A 19,545-nucleotide genomic window follows, 5' to 3' on the forward strand; every position below is an offset into this window, starting at 1 on the left:
TTTTTTGTAAGCCTCTCAAAATTGGTAGGGTTGTGTTGTTGAAGGCTTTCATGGCCGGGATTACAGGGTTGTTGTATGTTTTTCGGGCTGTATGGCCATCTTCCAGAAGTATTATCTCCTGATGTTTCACCCACATCTATGGCAGGCATCCTCAGAGGTTGTGAGGAATGGAGAAAACTAAGCAAAGTGGTTAATATATATCTGTGAAAAGTCCAGGGTGAGAGAGGATTTTCTTTGTGGGTCTGTAGATGGTTTCCTCTGGGAACACCCAGAGGAAAGGTGTTCTTACCATACATCAAGGGAACCACTGACCACATAGGCAAACTGATGAAGAAACAACCTATAAACCATCTACAGGCCCACAAAGAAAATCCAACAAATGCTACGGTCAGCGAAAGACATGAGGGATCCTCTCTCCTCTGCAGGAGTCTACCGTATACCATGCAGTTGTGGATAAGTCTACATAGGGACCACCAAACGCAACGCCCAAACACGAGTCAAAGAACATGAAAGGCACTGCAGACTCACTCAACCAGAGAAATCAGCCATAACAGAGCACTTGATGAACCAAACTGGACACATTATATTATTTGAGAACACAGAAATGCTTGACCACTCCAACAACTATCATGTCAGACTACATAGAGAAGCCATTGAAATTCACAAGCATGTGGACAACTTCAACAGAAAGGAGGAAACCATGAAAATGAACAAAATCTGGCTACCAGTATTTAAAAAACTCAAAAATCAGAACAGTAAATAAAAAGCAACACTCTGAAAACAGGATTTCCAGACATGAATCAACCAAAGGCAGTTAACGACTTTAAACAAAGGATGCCCCGGAGGCAGGAAGAAGACAGCAGATAAGCTTTTCAATGCTAATTAAGGTGATTTAACAACAGTCACACTGGCCTCTCTCACCCTGGACTTTTCACAGATATATGACCTCTTTGCTTAGTTTTCTCCATACCTCACAACCTCTGAGGATGCCTGCCATAGATGTGGGCGAAATGTCAGGAGAGTGTGTGTGTGTTGCGGGGCGTGCAGGCAGGCCTGGAGCACGCCTGCAGGTGAGATCTGGGCTTGGCTGCTTGCACGCCCCACCACACACGCACTCCCTTTCCAAAGAAGTTTGGATGCACACGAAAGCAGACTTTCATGTCGAGCAGATTTTCGTGTGGGGAGGGGCCGGGCCGTGGTGCAGGCTGGTGAGCAGCCTGCTGCAATAAATCACTCTGTGGCGGGATGAGCACCCGTCAATTAAAAAAAAATAGCCCCTGCTCGTTGCTGACCTAGCAACCCGAAAGATAGTTGCAGCTATGAAGTAGAAAATAAGGTACCCCTTATAAAGTGGAGAGGCAAATTTAACTAATTTACGACATTGGAATGAGGAAGTGCCGTCATAGTGGATGATGAAGCAGCTGCTCCCCCCTGTGGCCAGAATCGAACATCCCCTCAGGAGAAGGTTAAATTGCCTCTGCGTATGTCTGTCTCGGTTCTATGTATATGGGCATTGAATGTTTGCCCTATATGTATATAATGTGATCCGCCCTGAGTCCCCTTCAGGGTGAGAAGGGCGGAATATAAATACTGTAAATACATAAATAAATAAATAAATTTCTGTTTCGTGCTTCTGAAGATATAGAAGACATGAAAGAAATGATAGAAATGGTAGGAATAAATTTCGTGCACTCATCTAATATCTACAGTACTTTGAGAGCTAGGGGATGCTGTATGTCTGACTTCTCCAGCACATAGTTTGATGGTCTCTTGATCTTCCTACTCCAAATCTGTTACAAGAGAAGGATCTCACTTGACTGACAATAAAAGATAGTGCAATATTGACTATTGTAACTCAATTGGATGTTCTGCTGATTCCAAGTACAACTTATCTGCAGCCTCTGTACAAAATATAGAAGCACTTCTTGAATAGAGAAGCTTGTGAGTGATATTAGTATTCTAGAATTTTCTGTCATCAAGAAGGCCTTTCAAGGTGAAACTCCTGGGAAACTTTTGTGTAAGTCACAAAGTTTGAGCAGATAAGGGAGTACACATTTTTCTTCATGGTCTCTGAATCAAACAACTGAGTTTAACTGCTCTTGTGCCGTGCCTCTTTAAAAACTTATAGAATCACTAGGCAGAAAAAGGTTTGGCAATAATCCCGCTCACCTTCCAAAGGGCATGCCATTCTCCAGTTGCTGTAAACATCCTTGGTTTCTTTTCATCCCCAGCTGGAGATAGTTTCTCGAGGAACTTGTTATAATCATTGAATTAATCAAGATTGATTGCAACAGGGGTTCTCTAACTTTTTCAGCCTCAGAGCCCTTTTTCAAAGCAACAGTTTCTCATGGAGCCCGAAGAAATTTTTTATATATTATATTATATTATATTATATGTATATTATTAAATGTTTATATATTATTATAAATGAGAAATGTTTATATATAGTGTATTATATATAAAAGAAAAAATATTTTAAAAGTCTCACGATGACTGAAAGATCAGGTGGGCACGCTCGCGTACTTTACCAGGGAAGGGAAAGAAGGGAAGGGAAGGGAAAGGGGTGCAGATTCATGGGGTGGTGCTTTGAGGCCATTTCCTTTCATATAAGGACTGGTAGGCGCCTTTCAGGCAAAGGCCTAGATGACAACTGAAAGATGGGATGGAACGAGAAGGGAGAAGGAAAGGGGCTACGTACCGATCAACCTGCCTCTGACCCTCCTTCCTTCACTAACCTCCGACCTGCCCCTCAGTCTTCTCCCATGGAGAAGATGAGGATGGGAGAAGGGCCCGGGTGAAAGAGTCATATGGCACCTGCACACCCTCTCATCTCTGCCTGTGCACCCTGATGTCCGTTGGAGTGCCGTAGAGCGCACGATCCTGCGCATGAGGAAAGTGGGCATGGGCTGAAAAGGGAAGGATGCGAGCAGGGAAAGGAAGTGAGAACTGTGTGCTGGGCAGCTTTAGAATTCAAACCTATTTTTGGTCAACATGCATATCTTCTAGCCACTCCTTCCTCTCTTTCCTCCTTGTGGGAAAGAGCTTCCTGCCATTAGCACACATGTGCAGAAGAGAAGCAACAGGCAGTGGGGAGCAACCAGCCAACCGATGTTTCCCTCCCTGCCTCCGTGTGCTCATGAAGCGGGGGGAGAGCCTCTGAGTTTGCTTTGCGGAGCTCTAAGGGCTCCACGAGCACACTTTGAGAACCGCTGGAATAACATGGAATAGAATGAAGCAATTAGCTCAAAGGAGCACCATGAGATCGATGAAGACAGGAATTGATGTCTGAATATTAGAACAAGACTTTTTGAAATGCTTTCAGTTGGCGCAGAGAGAGGATATGGGCACTACTTCCGTTAGTATAACTGAATAACTTAGTGAACAAGTCCAAAATGATTTCTAGGCCTAGAGAAAATCATAGAAAGTTTTGCCATTCTTCCCTTGCCTGCAATCATTTTCATACAGTCGTATTCATCCCTTCCCAGGTTCACAGATTTACTCATGTATATATTTTAAAAAACCAAAGCAAATATGGATTTCAGTATCATCAGCCATGTGTAGTTTTATGATTATTTATATCAGTTTAATGTTCCTATTTTCAACCAAACTATAATCTTGTTATTCGCTTTTTCTGCAGTTAGATACTGAAGAAATACGTCAATTGTCCAAAACGCTTAAATGTCCAGACTGTGATGCTGATATTGCATTTGAAAGGAGCCCTCAACAAATTGCTGACATAATGGAAGAAGCTAGATTGCGCCTCTTAACTGCACAAATAGTTTGTATTTCTTATTATTTTTGTTAGAATATTGTTATAATTTTAGTATATATATATTTAACAGTTTTTCAAGAAAGAAATCACCCTGATTCCTAAAAATATATCTTAACATTCAGAAGTTCTTAAATATAAATTGAAAGTACATTGTTTCTAATGTATTTTGCAACTATTTAAATGTGCACCTGTAACTAAGGTGGAGAGATCTGTAATTTCAAAACAATTTATCCAGAGATCTTTGCTGGTTCAGTGAATTAATGAGTTGAGTTTATTATTCCTGTTCTATAGGAGTAAACTGAAGAGTTTTGAAGAAGTCACTTAAACGTTCTTGTTAGAAGGGGTTTGAAGTAGACTGCCCCCCTCCCCGCCCAGAAACTAGGCCACTACCATGTTCCTTTAGGCTACAACTCCTGGTGACTAGCTCTTTCAACCTCCTTACGTATGTTTTGTTCATCATATATCTTATCATCTAATTCGCCTTTTTCTGCTTGTCTGTATCTTTTTAAAATGAGGTGTCTGGAACAAAACAGTACTCCAGCACAGAATATGGTGGGATTATTACTTCCCTGGACTTGAAAACTATGTTTCTTTTAATGTAGCCTAGGATAGCATTTTCTGTCATTTTTAATATTGCTGAGCCAAATAGCTCTCATTCTGTAACTTCACATTTGGGTTTTTTTTTCCTCACCTAAATATATAATTTTACATTTGTTGAATTTCATTTTATTTCAGTCCAATTTTCTGGATTGTCAAGGTCCTTCTGAATTCTGTCCCCATTTTCTAATATTTAAGCTACTCTTCTTAGTTTTGTATTATTTGCAAATTTGATGATTCCTCTGTCCCATCATCTAGATCAGAGCTTCTTAAACTTTTCCATGTGGGATCCCTTTTGGTCTGAGAAGTGTTTACATGATCCCAGGTATATTAAATGAATATTAGGCTTGTGCATTTCGGCTGAACCTCAATTCATTTCTGCTGGCCGGATTCTGGTAGACCCCCATATCCGTTTTCACATGCCTCCCAAAAATGGGTGGGTAGCCAGATAGCTGTTTTAGTCCATAGCTGAAAAATATGGCTAGATCTGGCCCATTGGCGGCAATGGGGAGCTTACGAGGCTCCACTTTCCATTCCTGGGAGCCTTTCCTGTTTTCCCTTCAAGAGAGCCTTGAAGGGAATTTCTGCAATCCTTTCCCTTCTGTCTTTAATTGAGACCGGGTTTAATGCTTCATTAAAGCTGTTTCTACTCTAGAGGAGACAGGTGTTGCAAGCAGGCAAGCACGCTCTCTCTCCTCCTGCAGCACACATGCAGCTTTCCAAGGTATTTTAAGGAGGCCCAGGGAAGGAAGAGCAATAACCTGGAGCTATCTGTTAAAGTAGGAATGATTGTATATAGAGTTTTTTAAATGTAATTGAGTCATGGTGGTGCAATGTGTGCTTGAGATTGCATCATGCACTGTGTACTGTTTACTATGCCAGTGTGTAAAGGGTTAAGTGTCTGTAAACTTGGATTGCATCAGACAGCAGAGTCTGGGATAAATTGCCCTCTGCTTCCTATCTTCTCTTCTTGTTTCCTTCCCGTGTGTGTCTGCGTAAGAGCTGTGTATTGTCTTGTGGAATTCCATTCGTGAGTAAACTTTTGATAGAGAGCTGAAGACTCCAGCGTTGTTATTTATCTAGTGTCTTCTCGTCAGCAACTTCTGCGTGTGTGCCTAGCAAATCGCTCTGACATTTGGTTATGGGCCCAGTATGCCCAGTATGTCCACTCTGACCAGTCTGTCCAGAGTGAACAGAGAGTTCTAGTGTGACCAGAGATCCGGGAGCTGTGTGCTGCGAGAAGGAGGTCATTCAGTGAGCTGTGCTTAGACTGCTGAGGGGGAAAGTTCGTCTTCGGAGGAAGCAAATTTTTCCTGGAGCAGAGAAAGCAGAGATTGAGCAGCGGGATGTGCTGGACCTCAGAGAGATTTATGAGCCAAGGTGAGAAGGAGAAGCCATAAAGAGTGCCGTAAATTCTTGTGGCGGAGAGAACTGCCGGGCTGTGCTGAGCGTGTGTTCTGTCAGCTGCTAAAGGCTTTAACTCGGGGAATCAAGGGTCCTCCTAGGAAGGCAAGAATGGCAAGTTCAAATTCTTTGACTGTTGTTGATAAATTGAATGACCATAATTATAAGGAATGGTCAATATATATAAAGCACCTTTTGGTGCCAAAACAGAGGTGTTCAGATTGCCAAAGAGCAACAGGCTTACATAATGATGTCAAGCTTAACTGCTGAATGGGATCATCTGTTGCATTCTTTACAAAGCGTACCAGAAAGAGACCTAAGTCTGGATTTAGTGTGTTCCAGGATCTTGGAGGAGGCTGAGCGGCTGGAGTTTGAGAGAGAAACCTCGTGTGGTAGAAGTTGCCCGAACGAGGGGGAGTCGACGCCAGAAGTGCCGAGCCAAGAGAGCTGTATGTGCGGGAGTGAGAGCTGTAAGACTCCAGCGTCGTTATTTATGTAGTGTCTTCTCGTCAGCGACTTCTGCTGCGTGTGTGCCTAGCAAATCGCTCTGACACTATCCTCCCTGGGCTTCCTTTTAAAAGCCCTCCCTTGGTTTTATGGCCATTTACAATAATACTAGCGAATTGTTTTGAGTAGATTGCTTGAACCGCATTAAGAAAGTAATATCCCACGTCCATCTCTCTTAATACTCCTATTATAAAATTCCAGTTAATCTTATCAAATGCCTTTTCGGCGTCTAAAAACAACAAGCCTACCTCTTTTTGTATATTTTTGTCATAGTGTTCTATTATATTTAAGATGGTCCTTATATTATCTTTGATGTGACGTCCCGGTAGAAAACCCATCTGTTCTTTTCCTATTCTTTCAGTAAGTACCTCTTTCAATCTTGTTGCCAATATACTGGTGAAGATCTTATAATCGGTATTAAGGAGAGATATTGGTCTGTAATTCTTAACTTTCACATTGTCTACTTCCTCTTTGGGTATAAGTGTAATATTAGCCGATTTCCAGGAGTCTGGTATTTTCTTATCCTCCAGGACCCTATTCATTACATTCGTTAGCGGTCCTTTTAGTACGTCACTGAATGTCTTATAGTATTGGGCTGTAAAACCGTCCGGTCCTAGTACCTTATTTGACGGTAGCGCACTTATTGCTCTTTGTATTTCTTCCTCTGAAATTTTTTTATTTAGTATTTCCCTTTGTTCTTCAGTGACTCTTTTGACTTTTTGTTTTCCTAGGTATTGCATTATATTTTCATTGGGGATCTTTTCATTTTCATATAATTTTTTTATAGTAATTTACGAATTGTTTTTCTATCTCCATTTGTTTAGTATAAATTTTTCCCTCTTCCTCTAGTCTGTTTATGTATTGATGTTGTTTCCTTTTTGTCACTTTCCAGGCTAGCCATCTCCCTATCTTATTGGCATTTTCGAAGTGGTATTGCTTTATATATTTAAGTTTGTTTTCTATTTCCACTAGCTGTGTTGTATCTATCTGTTTCTTAAGTATGTTCAATTGTAATTGAGTTTTCTTATCGTTTGGGTTCCTTTTCAGTTTTATCTCCACTTCTGCTATTTCTTTTTCCAGTTTATTAATTTCACTTTTTCTTATCTTATCTTTGATACATTTCTGCTGTATGAAATGGCCTCTCATATAGGCTTTACTAGCATCCCAGATTGTTTCTATCGCTGTTTCATTTATGGTGTTAAGTTTAAAATATTCACTCAGTATTTTTTTATATTTGAGTTGGTCTGTCTGTTCTTTAATAAGTTGATCTTTAAGCCGCCATCTATATGATGTAGTTCTCGTTCCCGTGTTTCCTAGTGTAATTTCTAGTGGTGCGTGGTCTGAGATTGATCTTGGGAGAATTTTAGATTTAAATACCTTTGTTACTATTTCTCTTGTTCCCCAGACCATGTCTATTCTAGACCATGATTGGTGGCGGTCAGAGAAGAAGGTATAATCTTTCACTTTTATATGATAATGTCTCCATATATCAATTAAACCATACTCCTCCTTAAGTATTTTAAAATCCTTTGGAAGTTCTCCTGCTGATGGGGTCTTTACTTTTTTTTACTGTTTTGGTTCTGTCCTGTGCTGTTTCTAACACCCCATTGAAATCCCCCATTATTATTAAATCGTCATAATTTTGCTTTTCTATTTTTGCACTAAGTTGTTTTACAAATTTTGTTTTTGTCCCATTTGGTGCGTATATGTTACATAATAGGAGCTTTCTACCTCCCCATTCTATTATTACTCCCAGCATTCTGCCCTCTTGATCTTTGAATGCCAACTCTGATGGGATTTTTTCACTTATGTATGATACTACTCCCTTTTTTTTCTCTGCACTTGAAGCATAATAAACTTTTCCTAGTTTTTTCTGTTCTAAATATGTAACATCTTTATGAATGATGTGTGTTTCCTGTAGAGAGATAATATCAAAATTACCTTTTTGAAGTTGGTGCCATAGCTTCTTTTCTTTTATTTGGGCTGTTTAGTCCATTTACACTGTTTGAATATATTTTAATCCTCTGTGACATTTTCATTTTCTAATTCTTTATCACTATCTGCCATTGGATAAGCCATGTCCGTTTGTGCTAGATAATCTTTGGGGGATTTCTCTCTCAACCTTTTCTTTTGTCTGCCCCACTCTTCATCAAAGTTGTCATCACCTACCGTTCCATCCTCTTTCATCTTTCCTTGAGACTTATCGTCTTTATCCTGACCATGTTCTCCTTTTTAAATATATTTTTCATAAAAAGCTCTTGCTTTATGTTCTGAAGTAAGCCAATGTTTTATTCCCTCCCAGGTGACCATAAGCCCCTCTCTTTTCTCCCATTTAAATCTTACATTTCTTTTCTTCAATTCATCTGTCAGAAAAGTATATTTACACCTCCTTTCTATTATCGACATGGGATATTCTTTTAGTATCGCTACTTTGTTTCCTTTGTAATATATTGGAGTTTTCGCATTTTCCTTTAATACTTCGTCTCTAAGGTTTTTTCTGCCAAAGTATACCAAGACATCTCTTGGTGTATTATGGCATCTGGCATAGTTAGTTTGCACTCTAAACACTTTATCTATGCTTCCTTCCAACTCTTCCGTTGTCTTTTAGATTATTTGTGATATTATCCCCACAATTGTATCTCTAATATTTTCCTTTTCTTCTTCTAGTATATTCCTAAACCTCAATTGATATTCTTTTTCCTTTACTTCTAATACCTCCTGTTGTTAAGTGTCGTTACTGCTTTTTCCATTACATTTATTGATTTTTCCATGTCCTTTTGCTTTTCCTGTAATATCTTATTCTTCTTAGCACATTCTATATTTCCTTGTTTTATCATCTCAATATCTTTTTGAACATGTTTTAACTCTTCTTTTATAGTTAACTGTAACTCCTCTTTCAATTCTTTCTTCATCTCATCCATCTCCTCTTTAATTATGTTATATTGCCTGTCCTGCTTCTCTTGCATTTTTTGGACTTCATAATATCTTTCATATTAAATTCCTCTGTAATTGAGTCCCTCCTTCCTTGAAGTCCTTGGATTTTCTTTTCCTTGTCCCTTTCCATTTTAAATTTTGGTGTTGTCATTCTCCTTTTTCTTTTTCTTATAACTTTGATGTAGATTAACCCTCACCCTCCACCAAATCTGGCCTACAATATTTTGAACCCCCAAGTAACTACTAATTAATTACTCATTCAATAAGACATTTATGCATGTCTCTATCTTATGAAAATTTTTAAATCTGCCAAATCCAAATGCTTAACAAATTGGAACTTAATAAACTGGGGAGAGGAGTCTTTCCTATTTATCATTCGTTCTATGTATCATTGCAGACAAATTAATTAATTTAGGGAAGGATACAATTAATACAATTAAGGTACCGCATGTAGCAAATCACATATAACATAGAGAATATTACAAACAGCATATAACATGAGTCTCTATCTTATGCAATTTTTGGGACAGCCAAATCTAAATGCTTAACAAATTGGAACTCATTAAACCAGGGAGGAGTCAATCCTATATATCATTCGTCCTGTATATCATTTGAGATGCATTAATTAATTTAGGGAAGGGTACAATGGATACAAATAAGATACAACACATAAAGAAGTCACATATAGCATGTAGAATATTACAAACAGCATATAGCATTGGGTAAACAGTTATCTGGTCATATAACATTTGACTTGTGACTTGTGAGATTTATGTCTTATAATTTATACCTTGTAACTTAATAGAGAAGGGCAGTCCTTTTGTTTCTTTTATCCCTTAGTTTGTCAGTCTCCTTCAACATTCACCTTTAGTCCATTAATAAGTACATTACAGATACATTGTCCCAAGTTTGTTTCCTTGTTTGTTTTGTTTTGTTTTATTTATTTTTTCTCCCCCTCCAAAGTTAATCCTACCTTCTCCCTATAGTGGAAGCTAGCATTCAATAAGTCTGTACAGTCCATTTACTCACTTGTTCCTCTTACTTCAGGCAAGTTCACTATGGTTGGGCTCGGCGCTGAGCTCTTCTCATTTCCCGTTTATTAGTCAAGTGTGGCTTGTAAAGGGAAGTTTTCTATGTTTTTTGTCTCTTAGTTCATATCTGTGTCTTCCCTCTTCCGCCCTTCCACCTCCTTGCTTCAGTTGCCCTTACTGTCGTTCTTAGCTCTTTTGTTGCTTTATGGCCTTATTTTGCGTCTTTCCTGTCCTTCTGCCTTTCTGTCCCCTCCGCTCCTCTTCCACATTCTCCAGGTCCCTCCAGTTCCCCTATTCGCGTCCTCTCTCCTCCTTCCCTTGTCGTATGCTTCTCTCTCCGTCTCCGCGGTGCAGCACACCAACAGCTCACCAACAGTCTCAGTCAATTGTCTGGAGGCAGCTGCCCCCCTTAGCCCCACGCAATCCTGTTCAGCCTTCTCAGACTTACAATCTCTGTCTGCAATGAAATAAAAATTTACAAGGGGATGAGACAGGGATGCCCTCTCTCCCCATTAATCTTTATAATGACCTTGGAGATCTTACTAACAAGCATAAGATCTAATAGCGATCTTAAAGGACTAAAAATTAAAAATAACAGCTACAAATTCTGCGCTTTTGCAGATGACGTGGCTTGTATTATAGAAGACCCGAAAGATCAATGGAATAAGTGGTGGAAAGAATTGACAGAATTTGGTGAGGTTGCGGGATTCAAAATTAATAAAGAAAAAACAAAAATGATAACAAAAAATATCTCAAAGAAGAATAAAGAAGATTTAGAAAAACATACAGGAGTAAAAATCGTAAGGAAAGTTAAATACCTAGGAATAGAAATCACCGCAAGTAATGCCCAACTTCTTAAAAATAACTGAAAAAAAATGGATGGAGATAAGAAGAAAAATGGAAAGATGGAACAATTTAAACTTGTCACTTCTAGGCAGAATAGCCGTTGTTAAAATGAATATTTTACACGAAGTTTTATACCTTTTTCAAACAATACCAATAGTTAAATCCAAAATCATCTTCACAAAATGGGAGAAAGACATCAGAAAGTTTGTTTGGAATAATAAAAAAGCAAGAATTAGAATACAAAGCTTAAAAGATGATAAGACAAGAGGGGGGCTGGGTCTCCCCGATCTGGAATTATATTATGAGGCGGCTGCTTTGACTTGGGTGAGGGACTGGGCCACATTAGAAAAGAAAAAAAATATTAATACTGGAGGGAGAAGATCTACGACGTGGGTGGCACAGTTATCTATGGAAAGGAGAAACAAAAATAGAAAAAAACTTTAAAAACCACTTTATATTAAATTCTGCACCTAATCAGAATTTGGGATAAATATAAAACCAGATTCCACTCCAAAACCCCAATGTGGTACTCTCCAATAGAAGCAAACCACAGAAGAGAAACACCCAGTGAGAAATGGTTAACATATAAACAAATGTCAATACTAACCAACCAAGAGGCAAAACTAAACACACATGAAGAAATAAAAAAAAATAGACCCAAACATTAACTGGCTTCAGTATTGGCAGATTAGAGAGGAATACAAGGAAGACAAAGAAAGAGGATTTGAAACAACAGAAAAACTTTGGGACAAAATACTGAAAATTAACACCAAACAAATAAGAATACTATACAAACAATTACTTACCTGGGCTCAAGAGAAAGATAAAAAAAAAGAAGTAATGATAAAATGGGCCAAAGCAATAGGACACACAATTTATCTAGGTCAATGGGAAGAAATATGGGGAAAAAGCTGAGGTGGTGTCACGACCCAGGCTGCAGAGCACCAATAACCATACACAGAGGCCAGAATCTAACTAATATCTTTATTGAAGGAATATATAAAGTTAATAAAAGCAAGTGTATGAAATAGTCCAGAAATAGACCTTTCAGGAAAGGTCAAAATTAGTCCAAAGAAACAATGTCCAATATGAAATATTAAGGTCCAAAGTTGTAATCCAATAACCGAAACACTCACTTTGCCAGGCAAAGTGAGGGGAGATGACAAGGTCTTTTAGTCCATGAAACTTGAGCGAGGCTAGGAAGTAACTTGATTCTTGGAAAAACGAGGCTTGATTCAAGGCAACAAGGAAACAAGGAACAAGAACAAGATCCGTGGTAATTTCTTGGCAAAATCCGGGAAACAAGACGAGGCTGAGTCTTAGAAAGCAAGGCAGGATTCGTGGAGTAAACAAAGCTGGGAACGAAGGCTTGGCGACAGGAACGGAGGCTTGGAAGCGGAGTAGCTGTCCACACACGCTACTCCGGTTGCTGACGAATTGACTCCGCAAGATCCCTTTGTGGGTAAAACACCTAAATAGGGTCCCGTTTTCCCGCCCAAGAGCAGTTCTCTGGAGAACCAGAAACGAAAGCTATTTTCTGAGTCCAGATGCATGACTCCCTAAAGTTTCCCATGGGAAGCAGGCTTAATCAGCTGAATGCTTAGCAGCTATCCTAGCACTCCTGCGAGACGCCTGATCGACTCCTCTCTGTTGTTTACAAAAATCATGGCGAGAAAACGTAGGAGATTTAGGCTCAGGGCTTGTTTGACAGACTTCTGGAAGACAAATCTCTTGCAGGTGCAAGGTTTCCAATTCTGGCTGGGAAAGTTCCAATTCTGACTGAAACGGCGAAAAACCCAAGTTCTCCTCCTCATCTGGCACAACAGTGCCAGAAACGGGACTACATGGCCCATGACTCCTCACAGGTGGGCTTATGCTACAGAAATAAAGGAGAAGTGGTTTAAAATGTTCCACATGTGGTATTTGACACCAAATAAACTTGCTAGAATCAATAAAGGGAAAAACAGTGGAAACTGTTGGAAATGTGGAAAGCACGCCGGGACTTTTATACACATGTGGTGGGAATGTAAGAAAATCAAGAAATTTTGGTGAGAAATACATAAAAAAATGACAAAAATCCTACAAAAAGAAATTGAGTTTAAGCCAGAATGCTTCCTATTAGGAATTACAGACGGGCAAATAGACAATAACACCGATAGATTATTATTTTACCTCACCACGGCGGCGAGAATAGTGCTCGCACAAGCATGGAAAACAAAGGAAGTACCTAGCATGGAGAAATGGCTCAATAAAGTAATGGACGTGATGAATATGGACTTATTAACACAAAAACTAGCCCAGGAAAGAACATCAAATAAAACGGATTGGAGACCCATGAAGGAATTTTTACAAAAAGAAAAAATAAATGTTTATATAAGGATGGACTAAAGAAAGTCCCTCGGATAATAGTATAAAGTAAAGATAGTTAAACTTGTTTAACTTCAAAATAAAAATATATGACTAAAAGAAAATCAAAAGGACCACACCCGGAGCTCTGGAAGTAACAGGATATATCTAGCAACTGTTTACATGTAAATTCTTTTTTTTTTGCGTTGTGGCTGTTGGTTTTTTTCTTTTTCTTTTGTTGTTGTTATTTTTCAATCCCCCCCTTTTTTTCTTTTTGTTTCTTTTCTACTTGTGTATTGATACTTCATTTCCCCCTCACCCCTTTCCCTCAGATACCCTTGTTGTCTTACATGTGTTTTATGGTATTGAGAAATGAGAATCTTTGTTGTTATAAGAAATGTATGGAGTTGCTGGGAAACCTCTCAATAAAAATTAATTAAAAAATAAATAAAAGCCCTCCCTTTTCTGTACTGCAGGCCCTGCCTGGAGTGACACGCTTCAATCTCCTTTCTGCTTCGGGTTTAATACTTCCTTAAAACTGTTTCTACTTTCTACTCTAGAGGAAAGGTAACTAGGTGGTAATAGTTTTCTGAGAATGAGGTTTCTTTTTTTGTTTGCTGGGATTACTATTATTAATTATTATCTTTTAGAAGTATTTTCTGAAGGAGAGGAAGGGAAGGAGAAAAAGAAGCTAAAAGAGTGCCTCTCCAAGCCTCCAAACATGCGCGCTTACCCCACCTGTACTGCACATCCCCAACTCCCAGTCAGTCCCATTAAATAAAAAGAATCAAGAAAATAAAGGAAAATCAAAAAGATTCAACTGTGATTCGTAATAGGAGAAAAGGAGCAGTGATTGGCTGCCACGTGTTCCCATTACAGACGAAAAAACGTGACAGCTGGACCCTTGCCGTTATGGCTATCCGACCAAACCAGTCAAGCCGAAAAGGCCAAAGGTAACCAACCACTCCAAATCCGTGTACAAGCCTAATAGAGATAAAACCCAAAAATTTACTGATAAACAAACCATCATTTGCGAGGCTTGCTAAATAGGCTGATATTTCTTTTTATGAAATCCAGCTGAAGCATCCCCTGTAGAGTCCACTGTAAACATTGGGCCACTTATTTGCATAAATGTCTAAAACTCATTAGGTGACATTCAGAAAACTTACTGTTGCCATATTTTTTGGGACCCTGTTGCGCCCCAGGGCAGCATGAGCACTGAAAACCAGACAGACCAATAAACATATAATATCTTTATTAAAACAATTATAAATCCAGGAATGAATAGTTGGAAAGGTCGAGCAGATAATAGTACTTTATGAAAAGGTATGAATTAGTCCAAAGAATTGAAGGGAAATGTCCAATATTATTGTCCAAAGTCCAGAAACCGAAACACGCTCAAAACTGTTGGAAAGTTCTTAAGCGGAGAAAAACAAGGAAGCAAGACTGAATAACAAAGTCCAAAGTCACTAGGAAGTCTTTGATATCAAGGCAGGAATGTGATGAAGCTGAGGCAAAACTTGGTTCCGGAACAAGGCAAGGAAGTAGACTTAATCCGGGACTACTCGGGAGTCACGGCTCGGCTTGGCCGCCAGGATCTGGAAACTTGGCTTGGAAGAAACAGGAGCTAGAGTCGGAGAACCTTTCTCAGAAAATAGCAAAGTTGACACTGCAAAGTGTCCACGGTGCAAAACACTTTTATGGAACTTAGATTTGATCACAAACAAGGAAAACCAAACTCCCTAAAGGTTCCCAAGGGAAAATCTATCCATTATCCCCTCGAGATGCCAAGCGGTTACTCCTGCGAAGTTCTTGTTTCTCAGACCTCCAGCGATGCAGAAACTCCCTTCTGTTGAAGGACACATTCTCTGGGGAACTAAGAACATTTGGTTCCGCCATGGGAGTAATATTTTCACTTTCTCTCCCAATTAAGGAATCATCCGAGCTATCAACAGCCGGCAGCTGTAATTGGAAAGAGCTCTGTGGACTAGGTAAAAAGTCAGAATAAGCTTCATCCTGGTCATAGTTCATCTCTGGATCAGGTTCAGGTTCAGCCAAAGGTGGCTGGGGTATGACAGACCCCAACATGGAGCTAAAGGGACCTCATTTGGATTCAGGACCCACGGTTTAAGAAGCAATGATCTACATCATTTATAAGAAGCAATGAAAAGTTTTGGCTCCAGGAAGAAACCCTGCAGCACTCAACTTGGGACCGTCTTCCAGCTTGAAGCGCAGCCACTAATTTGAAGCAAATCCACAAATGACAAAGGTCTGAGCACAATTTTTCAACAAATTATTGATCCAGCTGATGATTATTATTGTGTTCCCATCTGCAGTTCTCCCGCTGTTGTATTCAGGAAGTCCTTGTGTTCTCTTATGTGTTTAAGAACTTACTGCAGTGTATTAACCTTCTCTTCCAAGAGATCTACCAGTTTGTACTTGCTGTGAGTGTAGTTGATGAAGTTTTCTAGCAAGAAGATAAATGTTGCACAGGCATTGCAGCAGACAACAACAGATATTTCTGCCCTACTGTTATTTTTTTCACACCTTCCAGATTAAAAACTCCTACTGAAATGAGTGTGTGCATTACAAACCATGTACAGCTAGTCCTCAGAGACTGAGCTGTAAAGACTGAGGCAGCAATTATATACAGCGAGTGACTCAGCAGAATCCCTGCCTGTGGTCAAAGCAAACAAAAGCTGCCACTCAAGCCTTTAAAAAAAACTCCCAAAACGTAAAAGATAATCCCAAAATACAGTTCAGCTTCTGCTTTCTCTTTAGATACTGTAAAAATGTTTTCTCTTCAGCATTTGTTCTTTGAAATCTTTCAGCTAGCACTATGATAAACCATCTGTTCCATCCTGTCTTGATACTAACTTTAAAGGTGGCCATAGTTGACCAATTTGCTACAGTGATTAATATTCTTTTCCTGCTTTTTTCATATTGGCTTCTGGTACATCTTAGATGGGATGTAGAGTACCTTTTGTAGAGCCTCAAGATCATTTCATTATGATCTTCCAGAAGATCTTCAGCATATATTAACAGTTGTGTATAAAATTCCTTAATAGGAATATATTTTCATTCATAACCTGTTAAGATTATGATCCCAATATGGTTAAATATTGGTGCAGGACAGTAAAAATGCAGAAGACTAGGGGTTTATGTGAGCAGAGGTAAAAAGAAAATAAACAATAAGATAAAATATCCAGCCTCCCTTTCCCTTTAAAAAGTGATGCGCACAAAATAAGCATCAGAGACATCAAATAAAATAGCAAAAATATGTTTACTCACAAACTTGTATGATGATGGTCATACAGGCAAAAACATCTTAGTTCCAAAAGAAAAACAGTTCAGGAAACTTCATTTCTCTTAACAAACAGGAACATCAGCATGGCATGGTCAGGAGCGAAGAGGAAGAGACAGGAAGAGGCATCTGTACATCACTTCCTGTGTGTCCCCAGAAAGGATACTCCATTTCCCATTTCATATGCAAAACCCCCTAAATGGTGTCATCAACTCTGGAATGCAGCTTGGCCCAGGTTACTAAGCAACAAACATAACTAACTACATAAACCATCCCACATTGAAAATGCATGCATGATTGCTTAGATAACCCAACATTACTGTCATAAAGGCTTTGAGGACATACAGTTTATACCTAAAGGTCAAGCTCTCCAGGTGACCATTAAGTTTTATATGTAAGTTTTTATGATAGCAGTGACCTTGCCGCTCTGGAAGAAAACAGTTTTACAACTATGGGGGATGATGCTTCCTTGGTGTACAAGCCAGGCAGTATTACCGGTATATCTTTATGGCAATGACAGCTCACTTGCCTACAGGTCTTCCCTGCCTCATTATGGCATGTTCACAGTATTGATCTTGAATGGGATACAGAATCTTTTCCATTATGGACATTGGTGAATGGATATGTCTACTACCTTTTCTGAAGGAGAGAGGGGATGGGGATGGATTAGTAGTCTGTGAGAGAATGTTTGTTGCTAGGCACTATCTCTTCAGATTTTAACAATTCCCACTCTTTGCAATAATGACAATCAAAATACAACAGGACAGGGTCAACAAAATAGTGGTCTGAGTCAATTGTTTTTCATTCTATTCTTTCTCCTCTTAAGATTGTTGCTCTCTTATGGCTGCAGCAAATGTCTTGTTTGATCATGTATCTCTGCATGTTCTATCTCAAGATGATGACCTGGGATTCTCTTTCTCTCTCCACCTTTTTAGAAGAGAGAATGAGGGATGCAAGTGGTCTGTAAATTGACTATTCATGCTTTCAATGTGACAAAGTGGTCTTGGGTCCTGAAGTTTACAGTTAAACCTTCTGAAAGCATTTTTACTTTTTTTGGGGTCTCACTGTGCTTCTTACTCAACTGATATTCCTGTTCCTCGATCCTTTGGTTATCTGTAGCCTGTTGTGTGCTAATTTTTAAGATCATCTTTTGTGTGGCTGCAAGTTTAGCTGGTTGAGCAAGTGATCTATACTGCATTCAGAAGCTTCATATTTCACTCTACATGGTGACACAATGCTCCATTTTAATCTAAGTTTGTATGAGTATTTATAGATAGACATCATATCAGCAATTAGAAGACAGTATTATGCTATTTTTTCCTTGGTGGATTTCTTGCAATATGAATTCTTACAGTAAGGAAAAATGCATGTAGCATTGGGAAAAAATATGGTTGTGAGTCAATCATGAACACAGTAACCTCCCTTACCTTGTGTTGTGACTGCGCCTTCGGGGATGATGGTTGATGGTGATGGAATTCGAAGAGGAAGAAAAAACCCTCGTGATGAGGGTTCACTGGAGGAGTTGCACAGGAAGCGACTTAGAGAGCTATATGGGGGATCTTCTGAGGAAGATTCAGATGGGGAGATGGATGCTGAGGAACAGGTGGTGGCTGGGGAAGCGGGCACTGAATGGGCACAGCCACCGGAGATGTCTGGGGATTTGGGGCCTATGGATACTTCTGAACCTGGGGTTTCTGCAGGAGCTGATCCCAATTGGGATGCTTGGAGAAGGGAGGATGGTTCTTTAAGTGTTCATGGGGCTAAGTGTGGGCAGGATGATTGGGACTCCGACGAATTGCTAGGTACTCCAGATCCACGAGCTCTAGCTGTGTGGAGTTCAGACTCTGAGTAGATTTGGGACACCTGGTGTTTGGGTGTGAGTGTTTGGTCACCCAGGAGGAAGGGGAATAAAATGGGAATGTTTGGCCACTGCACTTTGCGTGTGGCAAGGTGTTGCTGAGGCGCCATTGGGATCTCTGTGTTTCCATGAAGACTGGACTTGGACTATGATTTGAATCTGCTGATATCAACTAGCTTGGCTCTCGCTGTGTCTTATCGTGGACCTGTTTTGGATGACTGCACCCTCTTTGGACTTTGGATTGAATTTGACCTGGCTTCTGTCTACACCCTCTGACTGACGGCTACTCCCGGCTTCTGACTATTGGTTTGTCTTTCGGAATTTCTGCTGCCTCCCGACCTGACCTTGGATTCTTCTGACGACGGCTATTCATCATCCCTTTGAGGCTTTCGGCTTATCTGCACCGTGGAAGCAGCTTTATTGCTTTTCTAGCAATTAACTCTATTTGTTTTCCAAAGCTGAATTGAAGCGTTATTTAGTTTTTTATTGAATGCCAGCATGGGAAATTAGCGTGGCTCGTTTTTGAGTTATTATTGTCCAATCTACTCTCGAAACACTGAAAAGTGAAGTGTTTCAAGGATATTTCCTGTGTTTATGTTATTTTCTGGCTTATCTTCGGAATAAACTCTGTTTTGTATGTTAACTGGCGTCTGACTCTTGACACCTTGTTACCTATTGCCTACATACTATTTTCTCATATACAAACTTAATTCCAAATATGAGAGTGCTAATGAGAAAATGCTGGTGAAAATACATCAATGCAAAACCAATTCTAGACAAAAGAATTTTATCTATGTGTGTTTTGTACTGACCTGAGAATAAACTAGAAGGCACTCTTAAAGGCCCAAAGACCACACCATCCCATTTTTGTTTTTTCTGGAGACCTAGGTGTTATGTTGAGCCCTTAATGTTACAGTATTTAAATATTGCATTTGATAATGTGTCA

The 19,545-nt window shown here is 39.5% G+C and overlaps 1 protein-coding gene across 17 annotated transcripts in view; it reads left to right on the plus strand.

Moving 5' to 3' along the window:
• Window positions 1-19,545, plus strand: part of LOC100554144 (sodium/hydrogen exchanger 10) — a 117,496-nt gene that overhangs the window by 36,397 nt on the left and 61,554 nt on the right. For all 17 annotated transcript variants that reach the window (XM_062967558.1, XM_062967544.1, XM_062967555.1 and 14 more), the window contains one exon: window positions 3,638-3,778. In XM_062967558.1, the coding sequence (XP_062823628.1) occupies window positions 3,638-3,778 (141 nt within the window). The remainder of the gene's footprint in view (window positions 1-3,637; window positions 3,779-19,545) is intronic.

The sequence above is a fragment of the Anolis carolinensis genome, chromosome 1, assembly GCF_035594765.1.
Source record: "Anolis carolinensis isolate JA03-04 chromosome 1, rAnoCar3.1.pri, whole genome shotgun sequence".
NCBI classification, from domain to species: Eukaryota; Metazoa; Chordata; class Lepidosauria; order Squamata; family Dactyloidae; genus Anolis; species Anolis carolinensis.